The sequence below is a fragment of the Scatophagus argus genome, chromosome 12 (genome assembly GCF_020382885.2).
Source record: "Scatophagus argus isolate fScaArg1 chromosome 12, fScaArg1.pri, whole genome shotgun sequence".
NCBI lineage: Eukaryota > Metazoa > Chordata > Actinopteri > Scatophagidae > Scatophagus > Scatophagus argus.
Window position 1 is genome coordinate 10,137,845 of NC_058504.1, and position 22,171 is coordinate 10,160,015.

The 22,171-nt window shown below is 40.9% G+C and overlaps 1 protein-coding gene across 5 annotated transcripts; it reads left to right on the plus strand.

Annotated features, from left to right (window-relative positions):
* The first annotated feature begins 677 nt into the window (after positions 1–677).
* Positions 678–22,161, plus strand: si:dkeyp-115e12.6 (centromere protein F). 5 transcript variants are annotated; one of them, XM_046406200.1, is made up of 19 exons: positions 678–912; positions 2,877–2,975; positions 3,134–3,311; positions 3,919–4,115; positions 4,526–4,629; positions 4,932–4,996; positions 6,069–6,333; positions 8,503–8,696; positions 9,551–9,676; positions 9,763–9,891; positions 11,705–11,827; positions 12,893–13,028; positions 13,905–15,388; positions 15,867–16,742; positions 17,018–17,388; positions 17,530–17,629; positions 17,978–18,563; positions 18,883–19,007; positions 19,846–22,161. In XM_046406200.1, exons 3-18 carry the CDS (start codon positions 3,150–3,152, stop codon positions 18,996–18,998), a joined length of 5,034 nt encoding a protein of 1,677 aa, XP_046262156.1. In that variant the 5' UTR covers positions 678–912; positions 2,877–2,975; positions 3,134–3,149; the 3' UTR covers positions 18,999–19,007; positions 19,846–22,161. The 5 variants fall into 5 exon arrangements, with proteins under 5 accessions (XP_046262156.1, XP_046262160.1, XP_046262157.1 ...); XM_046406204.1 differs by having other exon boundaries at positions 6,072–6,333; XM_046406201.1 differs by having other exon boundaries at positions 2,877–2,966.
* The last annotated feature ends 10 nt before the right edge of the window (positions 22,162–22,171 follow it).

A 22,171-nucleotide genomic window follows, 5' to 3' on the forward strand; every position in this document is an offset into this window, starting at 1 on the left:
AACAATGAAGATATGTTAACCCGACATCCAATCAGAACTTAATTTGTCTTAATAAATGCAAATCTATTTTTTTGTGTGTGAAATGTGTCTAAAATTGTAGACTGGTAGTTGAAAACAACTGTTGCTGGAAACATGAATAGATCAAGCAGTTTTGGGGCCCCAGGACAAAAAAATAGCTGCTGAGCCTCAAACAAGCCCCCTTTTCCTTCCTTTCTTTGTACATAACTGTGCCCAGTATCCTTATGCCAAACCAGCTGAACGGGCTCCATGTTTACTGTGTGGTAATTCAATTAAACACAATGTAATTCAAGAACATGCAACCTGATTTTCACTCTGTGAACTTTAGTTTGCCTAGGGGACTTGCAAGCTCTGTCATGTTGGTTTTCTTATAAAAACCTCTCTTCTGCTTTTATATCTGTCAAATATAATATTATATCCAAACTTCAGTTTACAGACAACATGGCTCTGTTTTGTGATTGTGTAGTTATATATCGTTAAATAAAAGCACGTTTCGATGGAAGTGGTCGGCGGTCAGGTAGTTTGCCCACATGTTTGACTGATACTAAGGCTGTCGTATTTTGGATGAAGTCATGTCGCTAGGGGTCATCAGAGGTTCACGCCGCCTCGAGGATCTTTCCCAAAACATTCCCCTGCTACGTCACTAACCCCGGCTCCGCCTCGTGCCACAGCGACTCTGTTTCTGATTGCTTGTCAGCTGCACGAGACGCGCGGCATGTAAGATACGAAATCTGTCAGTTAAAGTTAAGTCGGTTGCTTCGCTTCTGTTAAAAGTATCCGTCATATGGTGTCCAACTGGGGGCGATTGTTACTTTTGTGGTATCAGAGCACCGTCGCAGCTCTGTGAGAGCCTTCCTGCCGGCTGGCGCCCTTTGTAACTCTCCAAAGTGAATGGTAAGTAGCTTTGGTGAAGGGTTAGCTTGTAGCATCATCGCTAGGTTGTCAGTCACTAACCGTTGATGGAACCAAGCATTAAGCGGTAACAAAAAAAGAGAAAAAACTCAAAATATAAAAAATCTCAAGTGGTCATAGTACGGGTTTGTTTAACTCACTGAAGGCGATAATGATGGCTGTTAAATTGGCATTGAACTTTTTGTTCTCCGAGAGTTGTCAGTTGTCTCTTGTTCTGTTTGAACCTCGTGATCAGATGTTCGTACAGCACAGGCCGGGGTCCAACCTCTGGATGGTCTGCCTCCTTCGTTTACGAACGTTAAATTAAACCTGCTCGATGCTACCACATAACTATTCAGTAAGAAGAGACGATTAGTTTCTGTCTTCAAACGCCGAAGGCAACAGTACCAGAACTAGTCTGACAAACGAAAATCAAGACTAAGAGACAGAAGAGAGACTAATATGAGTAATATTTATTTGGCGCATGTTGCTCTCATGTAATAATTGGGCTGCCTCCTTTAATTACGGAGGTGTCAAGTACTCCTACCTTCCTGGCAACAACGTCAGTGTCTGTTTTCAGGTATCTCTTTGTACAGATATTGAATACATGTCTCCATTTTTTCTTTAAAGATTTTTGGCATTTTGCCTTTCATTTGAGAAGTTACAGTGGATAAACCAGGGGAGAGAGCAGGGGCATAAAGGTCACCAGCCATAGGGATGTTCCAAGTGCATAATGAGTCTCACAGTCAGTGAAAACACTTTTGACAACAGTGCAAATAAAACCAATAAAACCAGGACTGTATTAATTTGTTCCTGTCAAAGTCAGTTATTTTATATTTTATCAGTGTATAAAAGCATTGTCATTAAACTACACTAGACCTGAAATGATTTCTTTGTTATATAAAATTATTTGGCTACAGTTTTGATTATCGATTAAGACAGTTATCCAGGAAAAATATAAAGAATTCCAAAAATATGAGTATTCAGTTCCTTTCTTTTTGTTGTACTATTGTGAACTGAAAGAAATTCACAGATGTCAGCTTGGGTTCTGTGAAATTGGGATATATATATATATATATTTATTCTGTTTTATTATATAAACTATAAATTGATGAATAATGAAACCATTTTCCAGATTCCTATGTGATTAAAGAAATGAATAGTTTAAACTAAATGCAGTTTGTTAACCAGCATCTTGTTCTCTTTAATGCATGGGTTGGCTTGTCAACCTAATCACACACAAACTCACTTTGAAGAAGACCTTTTACAAAAGTGTTGAACAGTCTTGTAACCACTCTAGATGTTATATAAGGTGCATATGTCACAAGTGCACCTGTCAGTTTAGTTGAGTATTACTGTCAGTGTTCAGGAACAGGTAAACACAGTGACACAACCCGTGAGCAATGACAGAAACTATCTGACTGGAGTTTCAGTGTTAATAGCCTTGAGGCTGGATTGCTTGCCAAAACTGAGCTCAGAATTAACCTCTGTAGGTTTGGCCTGGCCATTGCTTTCAGGCAGGTTTTTCTTCATTCCAAGACTTTCGCTTTTGTAACTGTGTTCATTTGTTGGTATTAACACATACACGTATAAAGTGCCAGCAAAGGCAGTGAAGTAGTAGTAAATTTAGTGCAGTAAAGATGTAATTGTGTGATCTGAGACAAAAAAGAAAACAAGTATGAGAGAGAAGGGTTTATTTTAAACTTGAAGTGCTCTTGGAACATTGCATACGGCCTGTGTTGGAAAACATTGAGTCACAGCTGCCCAGCAGTGACAACCAGTGTCTCCATGAGGGATCAAAGCCCTAGCAACATAACATATTCAAGACAGGACACACAGCCAGATGCACAGATGATTGAAACGTGTTTAGATACATCTGCTATGAAGTGGATACTCTGTCATAACACAAATTGACATAGAATTACCTGCAGCTTATTTAACAGGCCTGTACTTCCTCTGTGTTTCAGACCGTGTGTGTGTTTTCCTCACTCCAGTTACTGGCTTCAATGACTCCAGGAACTGTCTGATTCTCCATCTGTTGAGCAGGAACAGTACAGGTCAGCTTGGTGCGTTGTCTCATGCCAAACACAATCAGTAATGTCAAATTCAAAAATCCTTTCAGAATATAAATTAAAGATTCTTTTCTTGAGTGTCTTATAATGCAGGGAAACTGATAACCCAGAGCAAACTCATATTTGAATATGTGTGTTTCTAACTCTGGTAGGCCCTGGCAGACAGAGATGAGCTGGGCTGAGGAGGACTGGACAGTGGGGCTGTCCGGACGGGTCCTGCAAAGGGTGAAGGAGTTGCAGGTCCATCGGGAGCGACTACTCAGAGAGAACAAGCAGAAACAGCTGCAGCTAGACAACATCCAAGCTAGCCTTGAAAAACAGACTGTGAAGGTACAAACAGCCATGTTGGTTTATTGGTGATACTGTTTCCAGCAAACATTATTAGTGTGACAAATAATTTCTTCTGAGAAACCTGAGGTGGTTTACATCAAGGGTGTGATAGATTTTGAAAAAGAATGGAGAAGTTGTATTTATAAAGAACAATGCCATTTGGTCAGGATACTGAAGGAGTTGGTTGTTGGGCTTAAATACTCAGTGAAGACACAATATTACTTATGGATGATGGTGTATTTGTCATTTCAAAATTTACATTTAAACAAATAGTCTTATTAAGCTGTGTACTTTTAAAGTCCATTTGGCTGAGTCTAATAAACAGTTGCACAGGACTGAGTGTGCCCTATATCAGTGTCTTCATGTGTGGTGTGATCCACAGTTTTTTTTCTCTCTTTTCAACAAATGCATGAACATTAAGCACTAACCTTTATGGCAGCACAATTGAAAGAGGCAAACATTTCTAAATATTGTGTTGTGTAAATATTTAACATGTATTCTGCTTTACATTAGCATAGTTAATCTCCCAGAATTTGTTATTTTCCATTTTTGTGATCCTAAAACATGTACGTTTCCGTCTCCTCTTCTCCTCCCCTTGGCTGCTTAGTATGAGGAGGTGCGTGGTGAGCTCCAGTCTGTGCAGAGAGAGCTCCAAAGGGTTCAAGATGAGGCCAAGGCAGCAGTGACCAGCAGGGAACGCCTGACCCAGGAGCTTCAGACCAAGCAGGCCCAAGTGTGCTCTTTCGAGGGCCAGCTGGATGCTGCTCGCACCCTCAACAATAAACTCACCCAGGAAGTTAAAAGGTTAGGACCGGTGGATATCATCTGAGAAAATTAGCTTCTTTGTCACTTACTCTGTTTTTAATGTGACTTGTGTGTTTTGTTTTGTTTTGAATACAGAGGTAGTTGTAAACGAGGCAATATAATAAGATAAAAATAATAATAAACCTGAAAGAGGGAAATTGATTATGTCACTTGATTGATGATGTCCACTATTAAATCAGGTATGTATTTTAGGGGGAAGGAAACGATCAAATCAGCTTTGCTTTTCCTGTATATAGGTTTAATTGATTTTAGGATGGCATGAAGCAGTAGTCAATAATGTATGGTAAATGGAACCATGTTTAAAGACACATTTCTTGTTCCTGGACTTCTTGTTCTTCCTTGCCCACACTGAACATTTTGCCTTTGTTTCGTCCCCATCTCACTGGAAGGCTGGAGGCAGAGCTGGAGAAGCTGCAGAACAGCAGCAGGTCAGCAGACACCACCCTGTTTTCCACACCCTGCTGGAATACAGCCTCGCCCTGGGAACACAACGGTACAGTACTGTAACTTTATGGCTCCTTTGTTTATTCTCTGGTTTCCTCTTTATCTTTTCATTAATGCACTGAATAGGCTGGAAAATTAAATGGAAAAATGCGAGGTCCCAAATCAGCAGGGAGGTTATAAATAAACTCCCTGAGCTCCTGCCCTCTCTCAAGCCTTTGCTTTCTAGGGACTGTTGTATGTCTTTCCTCTCTTGTCAGTAAGACAGTTGTATTCTTCACTGGTGTTCTGTTTAGATATGGTGATTGATTTAAGGTACTAAGACCAACCAAATGCTGTGTTTTTGCCCTACAGGAAGCAGAAAGGAGGAGAGGCCAGGACATAGAGATGAAGGACAGAGCCGGACACTTAACATCCGAGTAAGTGTCGGTTTGTTTCTATGCTGAGTTATGCGCAGACTACTTGAAGACCACTGTGTTTTAGTTTAAAGTAGCTGTCGCAGAATTTCCTCACTTCACGTCAGTTAAGCAGAACTTTTCTTCTTTCTTTTCTTCTTTCTTCCACGAATTATGTAACAATAGTGCTGTTGTCAGAGAGCCAAGTCCAAAGATATGACATGATATTTGTGATTTTCTTGTTGTCAAAAAATCCAATGAAAAGACCAAAACTGCCAATCTGTTTGTCCGTCTCCTAATACTTTGACTTCCCCAGCCTGTCTGTGGCTCTCAGCCCACAGCCCATTGGTTTCTACTGAGGACATGAATCTTTAAAAAGGTCACAAATAATACTTTGATTTTTGAAAAAGGCTCTGTAGTTTCCTATAACAGATGGGCCATGTGGCTTTTAAACTTGTTATTTAAGCACAACAAACTATGCTAAACTACTATGCTAAATAAACCCAAGTGCCCATGTTCTGAATAGGGATGGACATAAGTGGAGGTCAACATATAGGGTACTCACAATTTTATATTTCATTATGATAGTAAATTTACAGTCATATATTAAGGCATTACATTTATCACCATTTATCAGTCGGACATCATTCTGTCTAATGTAACAGAAATGACTTAAAATGCCCATTGCTCGTTCTGAACTAGTCTGACTATTTCCAGCTGCAGATTTGGTGAGCTAGTGAGCGTTTAGGTGGCAGAACTGTGTTTGTGGGTTCGACTTAAAATCAACTGCAGTGTCAGCGTTCACCTTTACTCTTCACACATAATCTATGACTTTTCCTTCAGCTTCAACACACTTTTTATGTTCAGAATGTGTTGTCATAGTCACAAAGTGAGGCTGTATAATGTCAAATTTTACTTGGTATCATGAATACAAAGCAATAAGCCATTCTTCAGTAAAATGGTCTTTAGGTTAAACTGTAAGAAACGGAACCATAGAGTCCTGTTGTTTGTTAATTTTCTGAAATGTTCTTTCTACTACTTTGTCATCCTGACATCCTGATTGTCTCTTTATCTGATCCCTCTCTCTCCCCTTCAGCAGCGACTTCAGTTCTCTGACGTGGCCAATACCTCGTTACCACGACAGCAACACAAAAACACACCCCACCGCCATCCGTCCGACCAATCGGATTCCTTCTCCACTCCCTTGGCTGCGTTTCCATGGGAACGGGATGACTCGAGGCCAGCTTCCAGGAGACGGTCCCCGCCCTCTCCCCAGACACCCTGCACTGATGCCATCAGTCAAGTCCAATCAGCGCAGGGGATTAGTGGGAAGGAGAAGGACAACAGGACAGAGATGGACTGTGAGTAGGGATGTCAAATGTCACCTTGGTGATATGGGACAACTGGGTGTTGCCCATTTGTAGTTTGAGAGTATACACACACACACACACACACACAGCTCAGTCTGGTAGACTGGCTCCTAAAGCAGGATTGTTTAAGTTAACCAGATAACTGTAAGACTGGGATGCAGCATGTAATGAAATAATTAAGTGTTGTCTTTTAATCCATACTGTTATTCTTTTAAATGGCTAATAAGTACTACTTTGTGAGGCAAGCCACTGATTATATCATTTTAGCCTTTAATTCTGGGTGTTTATCGGAGCTGTGATACATGCTTTCACAGACATCAATAAAAACGGTGTCTTTATAAAGAGGTTTTCAGATGTTGATAACAAATCTCACATTGTTGACCAACTTAGTGTCAATAGGAAGGCATTTCCAGAGCCTGCAGGTCACAGCTGCAAAAGCTCAGTCACAGCTGCTGTGAGAGTTGGCCAGCAAACTCTAGTCAGAATAATAAGACTTGAGCATTGCTTATCATCCAGACTATGATTTCATAAGGCCATAAATAATTAGACTGCTGTTATTTTGTATATTTCTTATTGTCTTTTGTCAACAAATCCTGTGAAGAAATCAAAGCCGGCTATATGTTAGTTATAAATATAAAAAACTTAGACTCCCCTACTCTGTCTGTGGGTGTCAACCCAAGGCTATTGATCACCAATGAAAACTGAAATCTTTAAAAGATAGAATAGATTAAAAAAAAGTGTATTTTATAGCCATCATTTACCCTTTGAAAAGAAATTATTTCCATGTTTAGCCCAGGAGTACTGTTGCCTCATAGCAAGAGGGTTCTGGGTTTGAGTCTGGGTCTGGGCCCCTCTGCGCGGACTTAGCAAGTTCTCCCTGAGTCTGCATGAGTTTTCTCTGGGTACACCGGCTTCCTCCCACAATCTCAAAAACATGCACATTAGGTTCATTGGCTACTCTACATTACCCCTAGGTGTGAGTGTTTGATTGTGTGTGTGGTTGTTTGTCTTTGTGTGTGTTGGCCCTGTGACTGACTGGCGACCAGTCCAGGATGTAGCCCAACTCTCACCTGTTGTCGGCTGGGATATGCTCCTATTAGTCTGTGATCCTGGCAGATAAAGCATTATAGAAAATGGGTGGTTTAAAATCAGGAATGTTTCAGTTTAGGTTTAGTTTTGATTGATTGTAGTTGTTATTGTGATCTTAGACTGAGCAGTTAGAACAAATGATGAAATGTTGTCTGTTGGTTTAGTGTTTAGCTCTGATGGGAGTATCCAGTGAAGCAGTGAGATCATTCTGAAGTCCATGTACTCTGTGTTACCTTGACAACACTTGTTACTTAAGAGGTTGTGTTGAAATCACTGTCTCAGTGATGAGACTCCTCTGACTGCTCCCGCAACTCTTTCGCAGTGTAGAGGGGCACTTACTACACTTTGTAACTGGGATATAACACTCCTCTTTCTCTTAGCTCCATTGTGTGTCTCTGTGTGTGTGTGTGTGTGGAAGGCGACAGTTGTGAAACAATAAATGCCTCTTTTAATTGCTGGAACACAGAGGCAGAGCGGCAGTGCAGGATTTACATTACAACATATGTGCTTTGATAACTTTTTGCCGCTGTGTTTTTATCATGCTCCTCTCCACTGTAATCTTATAAGTCACAGATGTATATGTTGCAGGATTACAATCCATTATACATTGAAAAACAGTAGACATATATATATGTGTGTGTGTGTATGTGTATACATGTTATAATAGATGCAACAACACTTGTTATTAATAGTAGATGGTTGTATTTTCTGTTTAGTCAATATCATGGCAATATTAATAGTTATTGTAGATACTTTGCTGTGTAGCCACTCTTTGCTTAAAAATTGTTGTAGAATTAAAGCAACAGAAAACACATTCAGAAGAACATATTGAACAGACAGTAAATTGATTTTTATCTCTCACATGTTTGACCACCACAGGCAGCAGCTGTGGTTGTCAGCAAACCCGTCTGTATGGACTGACCTGATTTGCAAAAACCCCAACTGTGTGTTGCTGCTGTTGGTGGTCAGTTGTAAGAAATCAAGATTTTCTTGCAGCTGATGTTTTAGACCTGGTTTTATGTCTTATGGCTTATTAACAGTTTGTGTCCTCATGTCTGGTCCGTCCACCAGTATCTTTATCAGCATTGCAGAGTCGTGTGTCTGCTCTGGAGGAAGAGTTGTCTGTGAAGGCTGGGACATTGAAGTCTATTCAGAACGAAATGATGCAAAGCAAGAAGGAGCTCGCCACCAAAGAACTCAGTATTCAAAGAGCCCGCGATGAGCTCAGCCTGGCACACACACGCATGGCCCAGGAGAGTGAACGGGTAAAAACTCACACTACTACTTCTAATGCAACTGGTGGTACTACTCTTACTATCAATGAATACCAGTGCAAATCCTCTATATTCCCATAAGCCCTGTTGTTTTTCTCAAAAAATGGGTGTTGCCTCATTTGTCAAAACATTTGTGTTTGACCGCCATGAAAATGGCAAACATGTTTGGAATATTTAACTGAAATCACAGTCTGTTATTATCAGGAACTTTGACATTAACTGGAAGAATTGTGCCCCCTTGTTTTGTTAGGCGGTGTACAACAAGCCAGCCGATACTTTGTGAAATCTAAACTTTGGGCAGACAATACACAATACAGAGGAGACTGGGAGGGGCTGCCAATTCCCTCATTATTATCTTGTTTGTTAAGAGTAACTATGCTAAGCTCTTAAAGTGTTAATGATTTCCTGATGTTAGAATTTCAAATGCAGCACCTTAATCAGTGTTACAAGATTAGAATGAGCTCAGCAAACAACAAATGCTTTAAAACACATTCCATAAAAGCAAGTCAATAAAACAGTGGAAGACAAGTGACTTACAGAGTTTCATTGAGGAAAAAAATGGTGCAAAAGCATCTGTATTTGGCAACTTGGGAGTGAATTCTCTCCTTGCCCAAATTTGACCCTGATATTGAGTTTATTTGCCCCAAACAGCCATTGCATTGAATTATGTTCATGTATGTTGTGAACAGAGGGACTGATTGTCACTGGAAATTTTGACTGGAGAGTTTTAGATATATTGGACTTCAACAGATTCTTCCAGTAAAGAAAACATCAATTACTAAATGACCACCAAAGTTGTTTTATTTTCAATATTAAATGAATATGTGTGTGTGTTTATGTGGCAGGCATCAGGAGCTGAGCAAAGGTTGAAGCAACTCCAAGAGGAGCTGAAGTGTCAGAGGCAAAATGCAGAGAGCAGTCGACTGCAACACCAACAACGCTCTAAGGAGCTGGAGAAACAACATCAGAGGGTGAGACAAGTAAAGGAAGTGAGAGAAAAATTTCTGTTCCATTCTTAAAATAAATTTGGCTCAGGTTTGTTTTGTGTTGCCTCAAGGATTTAACCGAGCTTCAGAAGGAGAGGCAGTGTCTGGAGAAGCAGCATCAGCAGGAGGTGAATAAGCTCAACCAAGAGCTCCAGCAGGCCAGAACGCTCCACAATGCCCTGCAAGCCCAGGCTGACAAGGTAAATATACAAACAAGGTCACAAAATAATACACATGAACAAGGCAAACAAGCCTTTTTTTGTTTGTATATTTATACAAACACATTTGCCAAGATAAAGCCTTTAAATCTGATTTGCATCAACACTGGGAGCTGAGGACCAAAATGATATTCTGTACATGTTGTTTGTATTTTACTTCCTATGTCTCCTTTGTTTTTTCAGCTTTTTCCTGTTTCTATTTCCTGCTTTCGCTGTCTGTATCTCTTCTCTCCTCACCATCACTCTTTATTCAGGGACTTATATTATTTGTATCAAAGGTCAAAGAACTTATTTCACTCCTTCTCCCATGCTTGCCTCTTGACCTTGTTGTTTTCTCTCGCTCTCTGTTTCACTGTCTCGCTCTGTTTCTCCACACCCCACCCCACCCCACCCCGCCTGCTCTCCTCTTTGCTTCGTCCTCCTCTTGGTTTCTCCCCAGTGGAAAGGTTGAGCAGCGAAGGTAATGACTATATGATTACGTTTGACAGTGCAGAATGCTTTTGGTTATGGAAGTGTGAAACAAACTTAAAACTTAAGTGTGAGAAATACTGAAGGCATGGCTGCAAGATGAAAGTATTCAGCGTATACGTAAGATTTGTATGAAGGTGTGTTGAGGCAAGATGCATGAATGTACACGAGGAGTGTGTTTGTGCTTCAAGACATGATGTTGTACTTATAATTTAGATTTCTTTTTCGTGGAGGAATGCTGTGGTATTTATTTTTTATCACCATAGCGATAATACATGTTTTAATCTCACTGCACTGGTGCCATACAAAAAAAAAAAACATACAAAAAAACAAATCCCTGACCTGAACTAAACTTTTAGATGTGCTGTAAACATGCTTAATACTGAGCACTCAACACAGTGTCCCTTTAAAATCTCACCGTAAGCCCTTTGTAAACCACGCAGGTGTTATCTTGTTATATCTGATAAGCCTAGAGAGTAAACACAGTATGGCCACGGTGGTGCTGAACTGAATCATACAAAATCAGAGATATTCAGCTGTTGATAATGCATCTCACCGCAGCCTTGTGCGCAGGCAGAGCACTTGGATAAACTGGGAAAACCCTTAATCTCTGAGGAGTTTGTAGTCACAGAAATTACAGTGATCTGCTGATTTGATTTGCATGTAGACATTTATGAGCACTGGTTGTTGCAGTCCTTGATACTTTTCTCAATAGTAATGAACTACTTAATGAGAAGACTATGCATGTCATGAGCTTTACTTTATTCACTAAAATGCCCGTTCTCGGCTTACTTCCAGTAAACAGGTACAACCTGTATGGCAGATGTTGTTTTTAATTCAAGACCACCAACTACTATGTATTTGTACTATTTCCAACATCTCGTAAAGGTAGCATTAGACTCAAGAATAATTCATCTAAAAAGGCTGAATAAAGTTATGGATAAACCATACTCTCCCATGATGCTATCTTTAAGACTTTCTGTCATGATGGGACATAATGCACAGATTTGATGCTGAGTGCCGTGAAGTATGCAGAATAAGCACTGGTGGGAAGCCAATTAGCTTGTTAAGTCTTCATTTCTTTCCCGGCGAGGTAGACAGTACATTAGGCATACAGTAGCATATGCTTGCTATTGATCACTGATTGCTCTCCTGCTTCCCGTTCCCTTCACTCGTCCTGATTTCTGCGCCTACAATAACATTTATTCTTTTTGTTTCTTTTTACCTCTTATCTTCGTCTTTTTCTTATATCCTTTCTCTCCAATATTCGTTGGTTTATGTTTTTCTGTTTTCTAGCAGCTACTAAGGCATAATATCCTCCTATCAGTTGTCTCTACAGAAGCAGACATTGGACAAAGAGTTGGACACTCTGAAAGAAAAACTGAAGTGGACGGAGGGACAGCTGCTGGAGAGCCAGAAGAAAGAGGCACAGACACAAGCCAAACTGATGGTAACACACACACACATACACACACACACACACACGCCAATAATGGTTGTGAGTCTAGAGAGTCAGGGTCTGCATGTGTCAATTATTCATTAGCTGAACAGTGGCTATATATTGAATTTTTAAACAAGGTCTTGATGTGCCATATGACAGCTAAAGACTGTGATAGTAAGTGACCCATAAATAAATAAAAATCCTCTTCAATCTTCCAGCTGCACTATTTTATTTTAACAAAGGTGTAGTATTCGAGTGCATTTTACAGAGTCAAAATGATAAGTTGTCTCATTAATTTCATATATTGCCTCCTCTACCAGTCACTTTGATAAGGCATGAACCTTCATATTGTGCTGTACTTGAAAAAAACAACTGCAAAATACTGAATCTAGATGGTGAACTGCCCAACTCACACACAAGAAAACTGTCTTGTGCATCAGAAAGCCTTTGCCTGCACTGTCTTAGTATACCAGACCAAAGCCCAATACAACCACACTGCAGAGGTTGTTTAGCACTCCAGAGTAAGTTTGTTTGTGGCAGTTCAATACATGCACACCAGACTGCAACGTCGGCACTAATGTTGCTTTTATCTGTGCTGGTTTGTGTGTGCTTTTGTTGCTATTGTCACACTGTGTTTACATGTAGCTCTCAGTACATAGGACAGTTATTTCCTTATATGGATAGTAGTCCTTCTGCAAACATTTCACTTTTCACATTTCACAAAAAAACAAGAATTTCAGCAGAATCATAAACTCTTGTCTAGTTATTAGTGGTTTAGTTATAGACTTTAGCTATAGACTGATCATGAGAAATTAAAAATGTCTTGCCATGGACGCACATCTAGTAGACATATTTTAAAGAGGCTGATGTGTTGAAGTTTTCATGTCAACGGATGGCTATTTCAAAATTCTGTCTCAAAGCACTTATAGTTAATAAATGATCTGATTACTCCAGCATATCTTATATACCTCATATACCTAAGAAATCCAGTCCTAATGGTGGAAACTACAGCTTAGTTCCATTTGACTGCATACAGTCCACTTCATTTGGATTTTTTTTTTACCCTCACATTAGGAAGTGGTGCGTGAGGCAGAGGGTGTGGCAGTGAGTCTGGAGCAGAGCAGGAAGAAAGAGCGAGCTCTGGAGGAGGAGGGGAGGAGACTGGCAGAGGAGCGAGCCGACGCCCTTCGTCTTGTCAAAGAACTGCAGGGTGAGGAACAATCTTCGGGTGGAAGAAAAGTCGAATCCATGAGATTTGTCAGTCATGGCATATATAGTGATAGTATAATTATCATAAAAATGATAATACTAGTTGGTAGGGATTTAGTCCATCTGTCCATCCACCCATTTTCTATACTGTGTATCTGTGCAGGGTGAGTGGGGGGCTGGAGCATATCCCAGCTGAAAATAGGAGAAAGGTGGTGTACACCCTGGACTGGTCACCAGTCCATCACAGGGCTGACACACAAGGACAGACTATCACACTCTCACAGCTATGGGCAATGCAGTGTAGCCAGTTAAACTAAAGTGCATGTTTTTATGACTGAGGGAGGAAGCCGTACCCAGAGAAAACCCACACTGGCAAAGGGAGAACAGGCAAACGCCATTCAGAAGCACCCAGACCCACAGGACTCGAACCCAGAACCCTCACTGCACCACTGTGCCGTCCTGTAGGGATTTAATGTCAAAAATAGTTCTCTGTGGAGGGTTTGAACTAGTCTCCACTGGTGGACTCCATAATAAATCAAAAAAATTATGCTGCCCTGTTGATTAATTTACAATTTTCAAATTTTATAAAGAAAAAAAATGATATTTTTTACTTAGGTGTACATGTTCTAATGACTAGTTCTAACTTCTTTATGCTGTACAGTACATGCCAGATTAATTCCCTTCTTGTCCCACTGCTGCTCTCTGCTGGTCAACATTACACCATCTGTTTTCCTAGAACAGAATATAATAAACTATTCCAGTGATGCATATGTATTCATTAAAAAGAAGCCAATTTCTTTACCACTTTCCCTCCAATCTGTTATTTCTTGGTGAAAATCATCTTTGTGTCTGCTTTTTGTGTGTCTTTTAACTCCAGAGCAAAAAGCTGCCCCAGCACCCCTTGTACAGCCTGTCCAGTTTTGCCCTGTTGGACAGAGTCTTTCCCCTCAGCCTTCTTACTCTATTCATACTCAACCGTCAGCTCACATCAAGAGGCCCACCGCTGCCAACCTAACCGAGCAGAAGAGGGAAGAGGAGATTACTGCATCGTACCCCTCTGACAGAGAGCCAGGAGAAGGCATCGACTCTGAACACATCACTGTTCTAATCTCCTCAGACTCTGAGTGCTTACAAAGGGGAGCACACAGAAGAAAAATTACAAAGAAGGAAAACAAGAGTGAAAATGAGGCAATAGAAAGGGAAAGCTCTGGGACAAACACATGCACCTCATTAGATGATGTACTCTCTAGTTCCTTTCACTCTTCTCCTGGTACGTCCACCATGTCCTCTATGGCTGGTGATCATTGCAATTTGATGCTTTCCGCTGAAAAGGCACCTTCTGTAAGGTCTGAGCAGGTTAAAGCCTATGAGGACCTCAAGAGGGAGAATGCCTCTCTGCGTTCAGAGCTACATGATGCACATGAAGAACTGCAGAAACGACTTGAGGACCTGGAAGCCCAACGACGGGCCGAGACAGAAGCCCGGACGCGTCTCAAACAGCTCAGCCGCAAACGTGCCAGCCAGTCTGCGGAGAAGGAGGAGCAGGACAAGGTATGGAGGGCACAGCTGGAGAGTGAAAAGTCAGAGTCAGAGAGGCTGAGAAAGGCTTTGGTTGCTTTGGAGTCAGAGACAAAGAGAGGAAAGGAGTCAAGACAAAAGAATGAGAGAGAGGAACAGGAGGAGAAGAACAAGGTGCTAGAAGACCGGGAGAGCGAAATGATAGAGCTTAATATCCAGCTAAAGAAACAGCTAGCGGAGGTGAAGTCCCAGCTGGCTTTAGAACGAGAAGAGAGGAAGAGAGAGGAAGAGGAAAGGAACCAAATAACAAGCACAGACAAAGATGTAAAGAAGGAGCTGAGCATGAAATTGGAAGAACTTAAAGCTGAATTGGAAGAACTAAAGCGCTGCAGAACAGAAGTCTCACTGGAAGAGGAGAAAATGTCAAATGTCAACAGCCCACTGACATACCTGACTCTCCATGATGATGAACTCAACTCCAACATTGTTTCCTGCGACATCAAGCTGCTCCCTTCACCAGAGCAGGACCTCTTCTTCTGCCAGTCCACCAACCAACGAAACATGCTTGTATCTCAGCCCTCAGCAGATCTCATCCAGGAACAGGGAACACTGATAGATCATGAATACTCAGATCAAGTTGATTCTGACATGGAAAACACCAGACAAGACTATCTGGTAGGGTCTTCCCTGTCAGACCACAGAGAAGCACTTTCTGGTATCCAGAAGGATGAGCCTGCCCCCCTAGATATGGCGAAAGAGGTGAAGCGCTTGCAGAAGGACAATGCAAAGGAGATAGAACGTGCTAACCAGTACCAGGTCAAACTGGAGGCCCTGCAGAGACAGGTAAATAATGATACAGATTAGTTCATTATGATTGTCCAGCTCACTAAAACAATTTATATTCATAAGATACAAAGAAAGCTATTTTATATACTGAATCATAACACATGGATTGTAATTAATCAACTCACAAAAGTATGAAATGTCAGATTTAATTGTCACCAAAAGCATCTGAGAAAGCAGAAAAAGAAGCAACACATTGTTTACAAAACAAGTAGCTGGTGGAATAAAAGACCTCTTAGCTCATATATCGGTGTTGCCACCTTTAAGGCAGCAAACTTTAAATTAAACTTGTCATCATAAAACATTTTCAGCAGAGACCTGTCAACATAAATGTGAGCATTTTGTAGTTTGTTTATTTAAAGTGTACTGTGCAGCAGCTCTTAAAACACAGTAAAACTTTGGTTATAGCACCTTTTTAACCGTTTATGTTCAGCATTTTCTCTATCCATCCTTCCTTAAATCTTTATTTTCTTTTTAGGTGACACGTCAGACCCAGCAGCTAACCATGGCATTTGAGAAGCAAAGCCAGCATATATCTGGCCTTCTGGCTGAGCTGCAAGCTAAGGAGAGTGCCCTCCTCAGCCAGGGGGAGGAACTGCAGCACTACAAGCAACAGCTGGAAGCACTCAAAGCCCAAAAGAAGGGAGAGGATACGAAAAGAAGAAAACAGATGACAGTTAAAGAGTTACAGGATGGAGTACAAAAAGAAGAGACACAAAATGAGATGTCGGTAGAACTCTCAGGTCTTCAGTCAAACCAGGGAAAGGAGTGTGCTGTCACATTTCTCTCTACAGACTCACCGGCAAACAGTAACTCTGATGCACAGAGAGATGTAGGCCAGCCAGAGACTGTGACATCTGATGCTGAAACACCTTTTAGTGATAGTGGAGCACTATGGTCAGAGGAACAGCATCCAGGCTCTGTAGGCTCAGATAAGACTCAGAGTAAACCTGACTCTGCCTGTGTGATGGGACAGAGTGAGTGTGGTCAACATAGAGAAACGGCACACGTTGCAGAACTGCTCGCTCTCCAACAGGAAAATCAGCTGCTGAAACAAAGAATATTGGACTTGACCGTCTCTGAGTCGAGCACCTCAGTGTTAGGCGCTGACAATGAAAACCAAGATGAACCAGTCAAGCAAAGCCAAAACTCTGGAAATGCTGCTCTGCCCCGCTTGGTGGAGCAGAGGTCGCATATTGAGCCGTGTGACGTCGGCACTGAGGCACGACAGTCACCGCTGCAGAATGTGAGGAGCAGTGAAGATGAAGGAGCAGATTTGGAAAGGGAAGATGGGAGCACTGAAGAAGAGCTGAAGGGAGTGTGCGAGTTTCAGATCAACCACCTACAGCAACAGGTGACATGTTATACTAAAGAGGAGTGATAGTAGTGGATGTTAGTAGTCTTCACTGAGAAATTGAATTCGTGTCCTTCCTTTGACTATAATAGATGCACAGTATATGAAATCAGTAAAGGAGGATGATGATGTAATCTCTTTTCCTCCAAATGTTGCGCAACATATAAGTATTCCCAGTTATCCGAATTGCTGTGTACAGATTGACTTCCTGAATGAGTTTTATTAGTGGAGAGTCTGCTTGATTCAGTCTGTCCTGTCCTTCCCCTTCTGTCCAGGTGGTGGAGCTGCACATGAAACTACGGGCTCTCTCTGAGGTGACCCAGCAGCAAGCCAAGGAGCTTTCTGTGTGGAGACTAGCCTCCCAGCCAGCTCCAACATTTGCTCCTCCTGACAGAGACAACCAGTCTGAAACCCAGGACCAGGTGTCTGCTGTCACACAGTCCCAGTCAGACCAGCAGGAGATTGATGAGATGACGTACGTCCTTACAGGGAGCCAGCCTGTGACTCTGAATGTCAATCAGGCCCAGGTTCAGGAACCTTACCTGGCTGTTCAGGAGAGCCCTGGAAATGTGACGGTCGTCAGAGAAGATGAGTTACTCCTCTCCTGCTCCTCGAACAAACTGCAGGGCCGCATGTTGTTGTCCAGGTAACACTCACACACATTTGGAGATATGTTGGTGTATATGAGAGGAGGTTATGTACAGTTTAATGTATGAGTGTGTATGGCCTTTTGTTGTCTGCTTTATTGTTTATTTTGAATTAACTTTATTTCTTTTCTCACTACAAGGCTGCAGCACAGCAATCTTCCTGATTCCAAGAGTCTCAATCCCTCTAAAAAGAATGCAGCCCTTAGGAAATACAATCAGGAGACAGCCAATATTAACAAGGTGATTTTTTCCCCCTTACATATGAAACCACTATATGTTTTTCAGAGTCTTTATGTCAAGGTTTTGTGATATACTGGTGATACTGGTGTGTAATTTCAGAATTTCCTAATGACTGAATGACCCTAATGACCCTGTCATTTGTACCAAATTACACAGTAGTTCATTTTTAGAAACTTCTTGGACTTTCAAAGTGTTTCTATTTTTACCTTTTTGTAGCAGACTTGTCTTTACTAGAGAAAATAGAGAAAAATACTTTAGTTCTTAGTTTTGACTTAAAGTTATTGGGTACACATCTTTGTTCACATATAGGATCAGGCCTTCAATCATTATGTTTTTCTCCTGACTCAGGACTCTGAAAAAGAAAACCACCTCTTATGGCAGTCAAATAGCTGTCTAACAAGACAAAAAGACGCTGAAACTATCCAGATGTCATCTGAGAAGACGTGTCAACAGCATGTCACCAAAGACTTCCCCAAAGTCTCATTACCAAAGCAAACCAAAACAGCCGACCATCACATGGGGAATCCTGAGGCCAAACCAGATGGTTCCAGAGCAACCATTGAAATAAACACAACCGCTGATTCCTCAGACAGAGTTGTCAGGACAGAAATGAAAAGTGTCAGCAGTCAAACCGAGGAGAGTTTGTATCCTCGCAGTCCTCTGACAGTATCTGAACTCCACTGTGCATACACACAGACTGAGGAGGTGAAGGAAGAGGATGAGGACGAGTTAGTGGAATCCCCTCCTGTCTCTCCTGTCCCGTTATCTAAGGGGGCAGAGGTAGGAGACAAGATGTTATTTTCAGGTTCCTTCCCTATTCCGGCTGACCCGGCCCGCCTGGCTGAAAGAATCCGCCGTAACAGGACTCAGCTGTCGGCAGCCTTTGACGACACAGAGTATGAACCCTATGGACTGCCGGAAGTTGTCATGAAAGGTAACTTAATTAGCTGTAATTATGTGTGGTAAAAACAAGGCAATTGAAAATTTAGCTCAGACAAACATTTTCCTGGTCCTGTCTCAGTATTGGATCCATAGATATGATCTGATATGTGGTCTTAATGTAGGTCTTACAGCAAACCAATGGCCTTCCTGGAATGCACAGGAAACAGGAGTTCCTGCTGTTTGTGCTCTTTTCTTTCTACACGTCCTGCCTTCATGTGTTCTTCATTTTGTGCTTTCACACTCTGACCTTCATCTACTGTCACCTAAATCTCATATTTATTCATCTGTCTCCCCCTTTTCCTATCGTGCAGGATTTGCAGACATCCCTAGTGGTCCTTCGTGTCCTTACATTGTGAGAAGAGGTTTATTAGGAACGAGTGTCGTACCCGGCCCTCAGAAAAAACAGGAACAGGAGGAGATGGATTAACAACTAAAGGTAACCTCCAGACAGAATTTCTAAACAGTGAAAAAAATAAGTCTAGACTCTAGTCGCAAGAGCTATCAGGTGTAAGCATGTTGAGTAATATTGAGTTTATAAGTCTGTGTCAGTTCATGATGACAAGTTTTAATGTGTCTCCTTGGGAATGTCGCTTTATAAAGAGACAGATCAGTCTAGTATTAATTGTACAATTTTTTTTCGGTAACTCAGTTGCAAAGCAACCATAGTTCTTCCTTTAAATTCAGTCAAAGTTCCTTACCTTTGGTCGAGTAATCAGACTTGCTTACTGCTACTGTCAACAAATTGTATAAAAAGAGCAAAACCAGCACATGTCATTTCGCTTTTCTGTAGTTTCCAACTGTTCACAGGTTGGTGTCGCACAGCCTCAAACGTTTTCACGATTGCCAGGATATCACTAAACTTGTTATCTCATGCAAACAAAAATGAACCAAATTTGTCTTCAGCAGACGCCATCAACAGTGTGGATGCTCACATCGTTGCCATTATCATTGTCGGGATGCACTAGTGGCAGCATTACAACAGCAGTGTGTGTATGGAGTTGACTCAAACAAACCATCAAGATCACTTGAAGACGTCACCTTTGACTCTGGAAATTTTTGATCTTTCATAGACTAAAACAAATAATTGACACATTAATCAATAATCTTTAGTTGCACCCAGAGTGCCCTTAAAAATATTGGAAACTGCTGAAAATACTTCTATAAATACTAGTTTTCTTTTTCTTTTTTTGTTTGAATTAGATATGATTTTGACTCTATTCAAAACTAAAATATCATCTCATATTCACATGTCCTTGCGTACTTGTTGTCTACAGATATGGTGGATAAAAAGAACTGATCACTGTGATCTGACAGTGAACATCAGTGATGGACAACAGCAGCTGCAGAGGGACACTCCAGTTCTGAGCAGCATGAAGCATTTCAGCCCAACACAGGACCAGTTTATAAAGCGCTGCAGTTGTTTATGGACTTCTGTACATGCGTGCAGGTAACTGGGTTTGCTCTGGCGGAATAAATACCTCCACTGTGCACCTAAAATGTCTTAATGTTCACTGGTTTATCCTCTAAGTGCGGTGTGGAGACTTTGCTGTCCATCACAATGCAGTCACTTTACACCCACATGTATATTTAGGAACAGAAGTAGTGATTTGATGTTAATAACCACTTTTCCAAAGGGACTGTTTAGTTTTTAGTAACTCTGAATTTAGTTAGGGATCTAACCTACCTTGAATGAAACAGTGCCTAGATGATGCTTTTCTAAACAAGTACTTATCAAGATAAGTTGGACTTGTTTTCAAAAAAGGTGAAGCCACAAGAGGCCTGTTCTGTAAATCTGATATATATTTTCTTCTTCTGAATTCTTAAGGTGGCTTATTTATGGACACTTGAATGTGTTTTAGTAGAGGCCAGGTGTTTACAAAAATTATGTGAAAGCATGGATTGTATGTATGTGTGTGTGTGTGTGTGTGTGTGTGTGTGTGTGTGTGTGAGACGTCAGCTGTGAATATGAACATGTGTGTCCTCATTTTGGCATTACTGTTTGTATATGTGTATATGTGGGAGGTAGAGAGAGAGAGAGAGGGGCGAGCATGCCTGATTCAGTCAAACCTTCATCAGTTTCCGCTCCTTGTATGGTGATGCACACTGTGCTCCTCTCTCCTCCTCCTCCTCCTCCTGCTTTGCTTCTTTATTTGACACTAGAGAGCACTGCCATGGATTTACCAAAAACTAACATTTGAAGCTTTATTTTACTAATTGAGCATACAAATAAATTCAGTTTGTTTCCTTATGTTTGATCAGTTCTAATTTATTTATTTGATGTGTCTGTTTTTGGTTCTTGCATATCTGGTACTGTGTTGTAGACTACAGTAACCCACCTGTATGGACACTGTAGCTTTGGTAGATAAATTTGGAGTTGTAACTATAATTGTTTCTTCTGTACGTCCTGGCTGCAAAGAGATCTTTTTCTCTTTTTCTTTCTCTTGTTGTGTGAGTGATTGGGAGAAAATGTACAATCCTCGTTCTATGTATAAATACAGTGTAAACTTTAGCAGACGTTAATGTAAAACTTGTGAAATATTAATATATAATGTGAAATATTTGCCATATAAGATTGGTGATGCAGTGAATATACTAGCAGGCAAGTATTTGTACCATTGACATCCTCATCTGCTTTCCTTTAACCGGCAGATTATGTTAAAAATGAGTGACTAATGTAGCACAGCTAATAAGCTACAATAGCTTCATTCATTTTGGATTATCAGTCCTCTCACTGGTAACACCGCTTGCTGTCAGTCAACAGTGTGAATTTGTGGGTCAGAATTCAACAGTGAGCAATAATTTCCGTGGAAATCCACAGGAAATGCTGCCATGTTTTTAACCCTTGTATAACCGCCAAATTTAAGTTTCCAGCAGACAGTCTTTACTTGCTGAGTTCTGTTTCGGAATCATAACAAAAGAGGATATTTTATACTAAAAACGCTAAATTTTCAGGGTACCTACTTGATGGTCAAACTCAGATCGCTTAATTCTCGTATTAGCTTAAAAAAACATAGGACAGTGGGTTTTGTTCCCCGTTAATTCTACACTAAAATTGCTTTGAGCGATGGTGTCTTTGTGGTCAGTATGTACAGGGGGAACAGTTGAAGAGATCATTAATTCCTTCAAAGTAGATATTGGCATGTGAATATTGTTTTACGACAGACTTGTGAAAATGTGAACGTATGTTTTAAAAGCTTGCTGAGCTGTCTTTCAGTGACTTTTAAGATTATTTCAGCTGAAACTTTTTGACACGTTTTTGTTAACTCTGGAGTGATTTTTACGTTTTATTTTAAGGTTTAGAGCTTTAGAGTTTTGTTTACTCAGTCAGGGAGGGGTGGACTGTTAACTAAACTGACTCAATGCCATCACCATTCATTTACCCTCCTGACACCCTCTGGCACACATATATACATACATACACACACACTCTCAGCTGCCTTCATATCTCTGGGATCTTTCGGCAGTGAGATGGGATTGCCGGACTGTAGGCAGAAGCTCACTGTGTATTTGTTGCCTTGTTTTGGACACTTTGATGTGAAAGTATCTGTGTTGTGTTTGCAGCTAGAATTAAAGGCTTGCTCTTAATTTAATTGCTGTCTC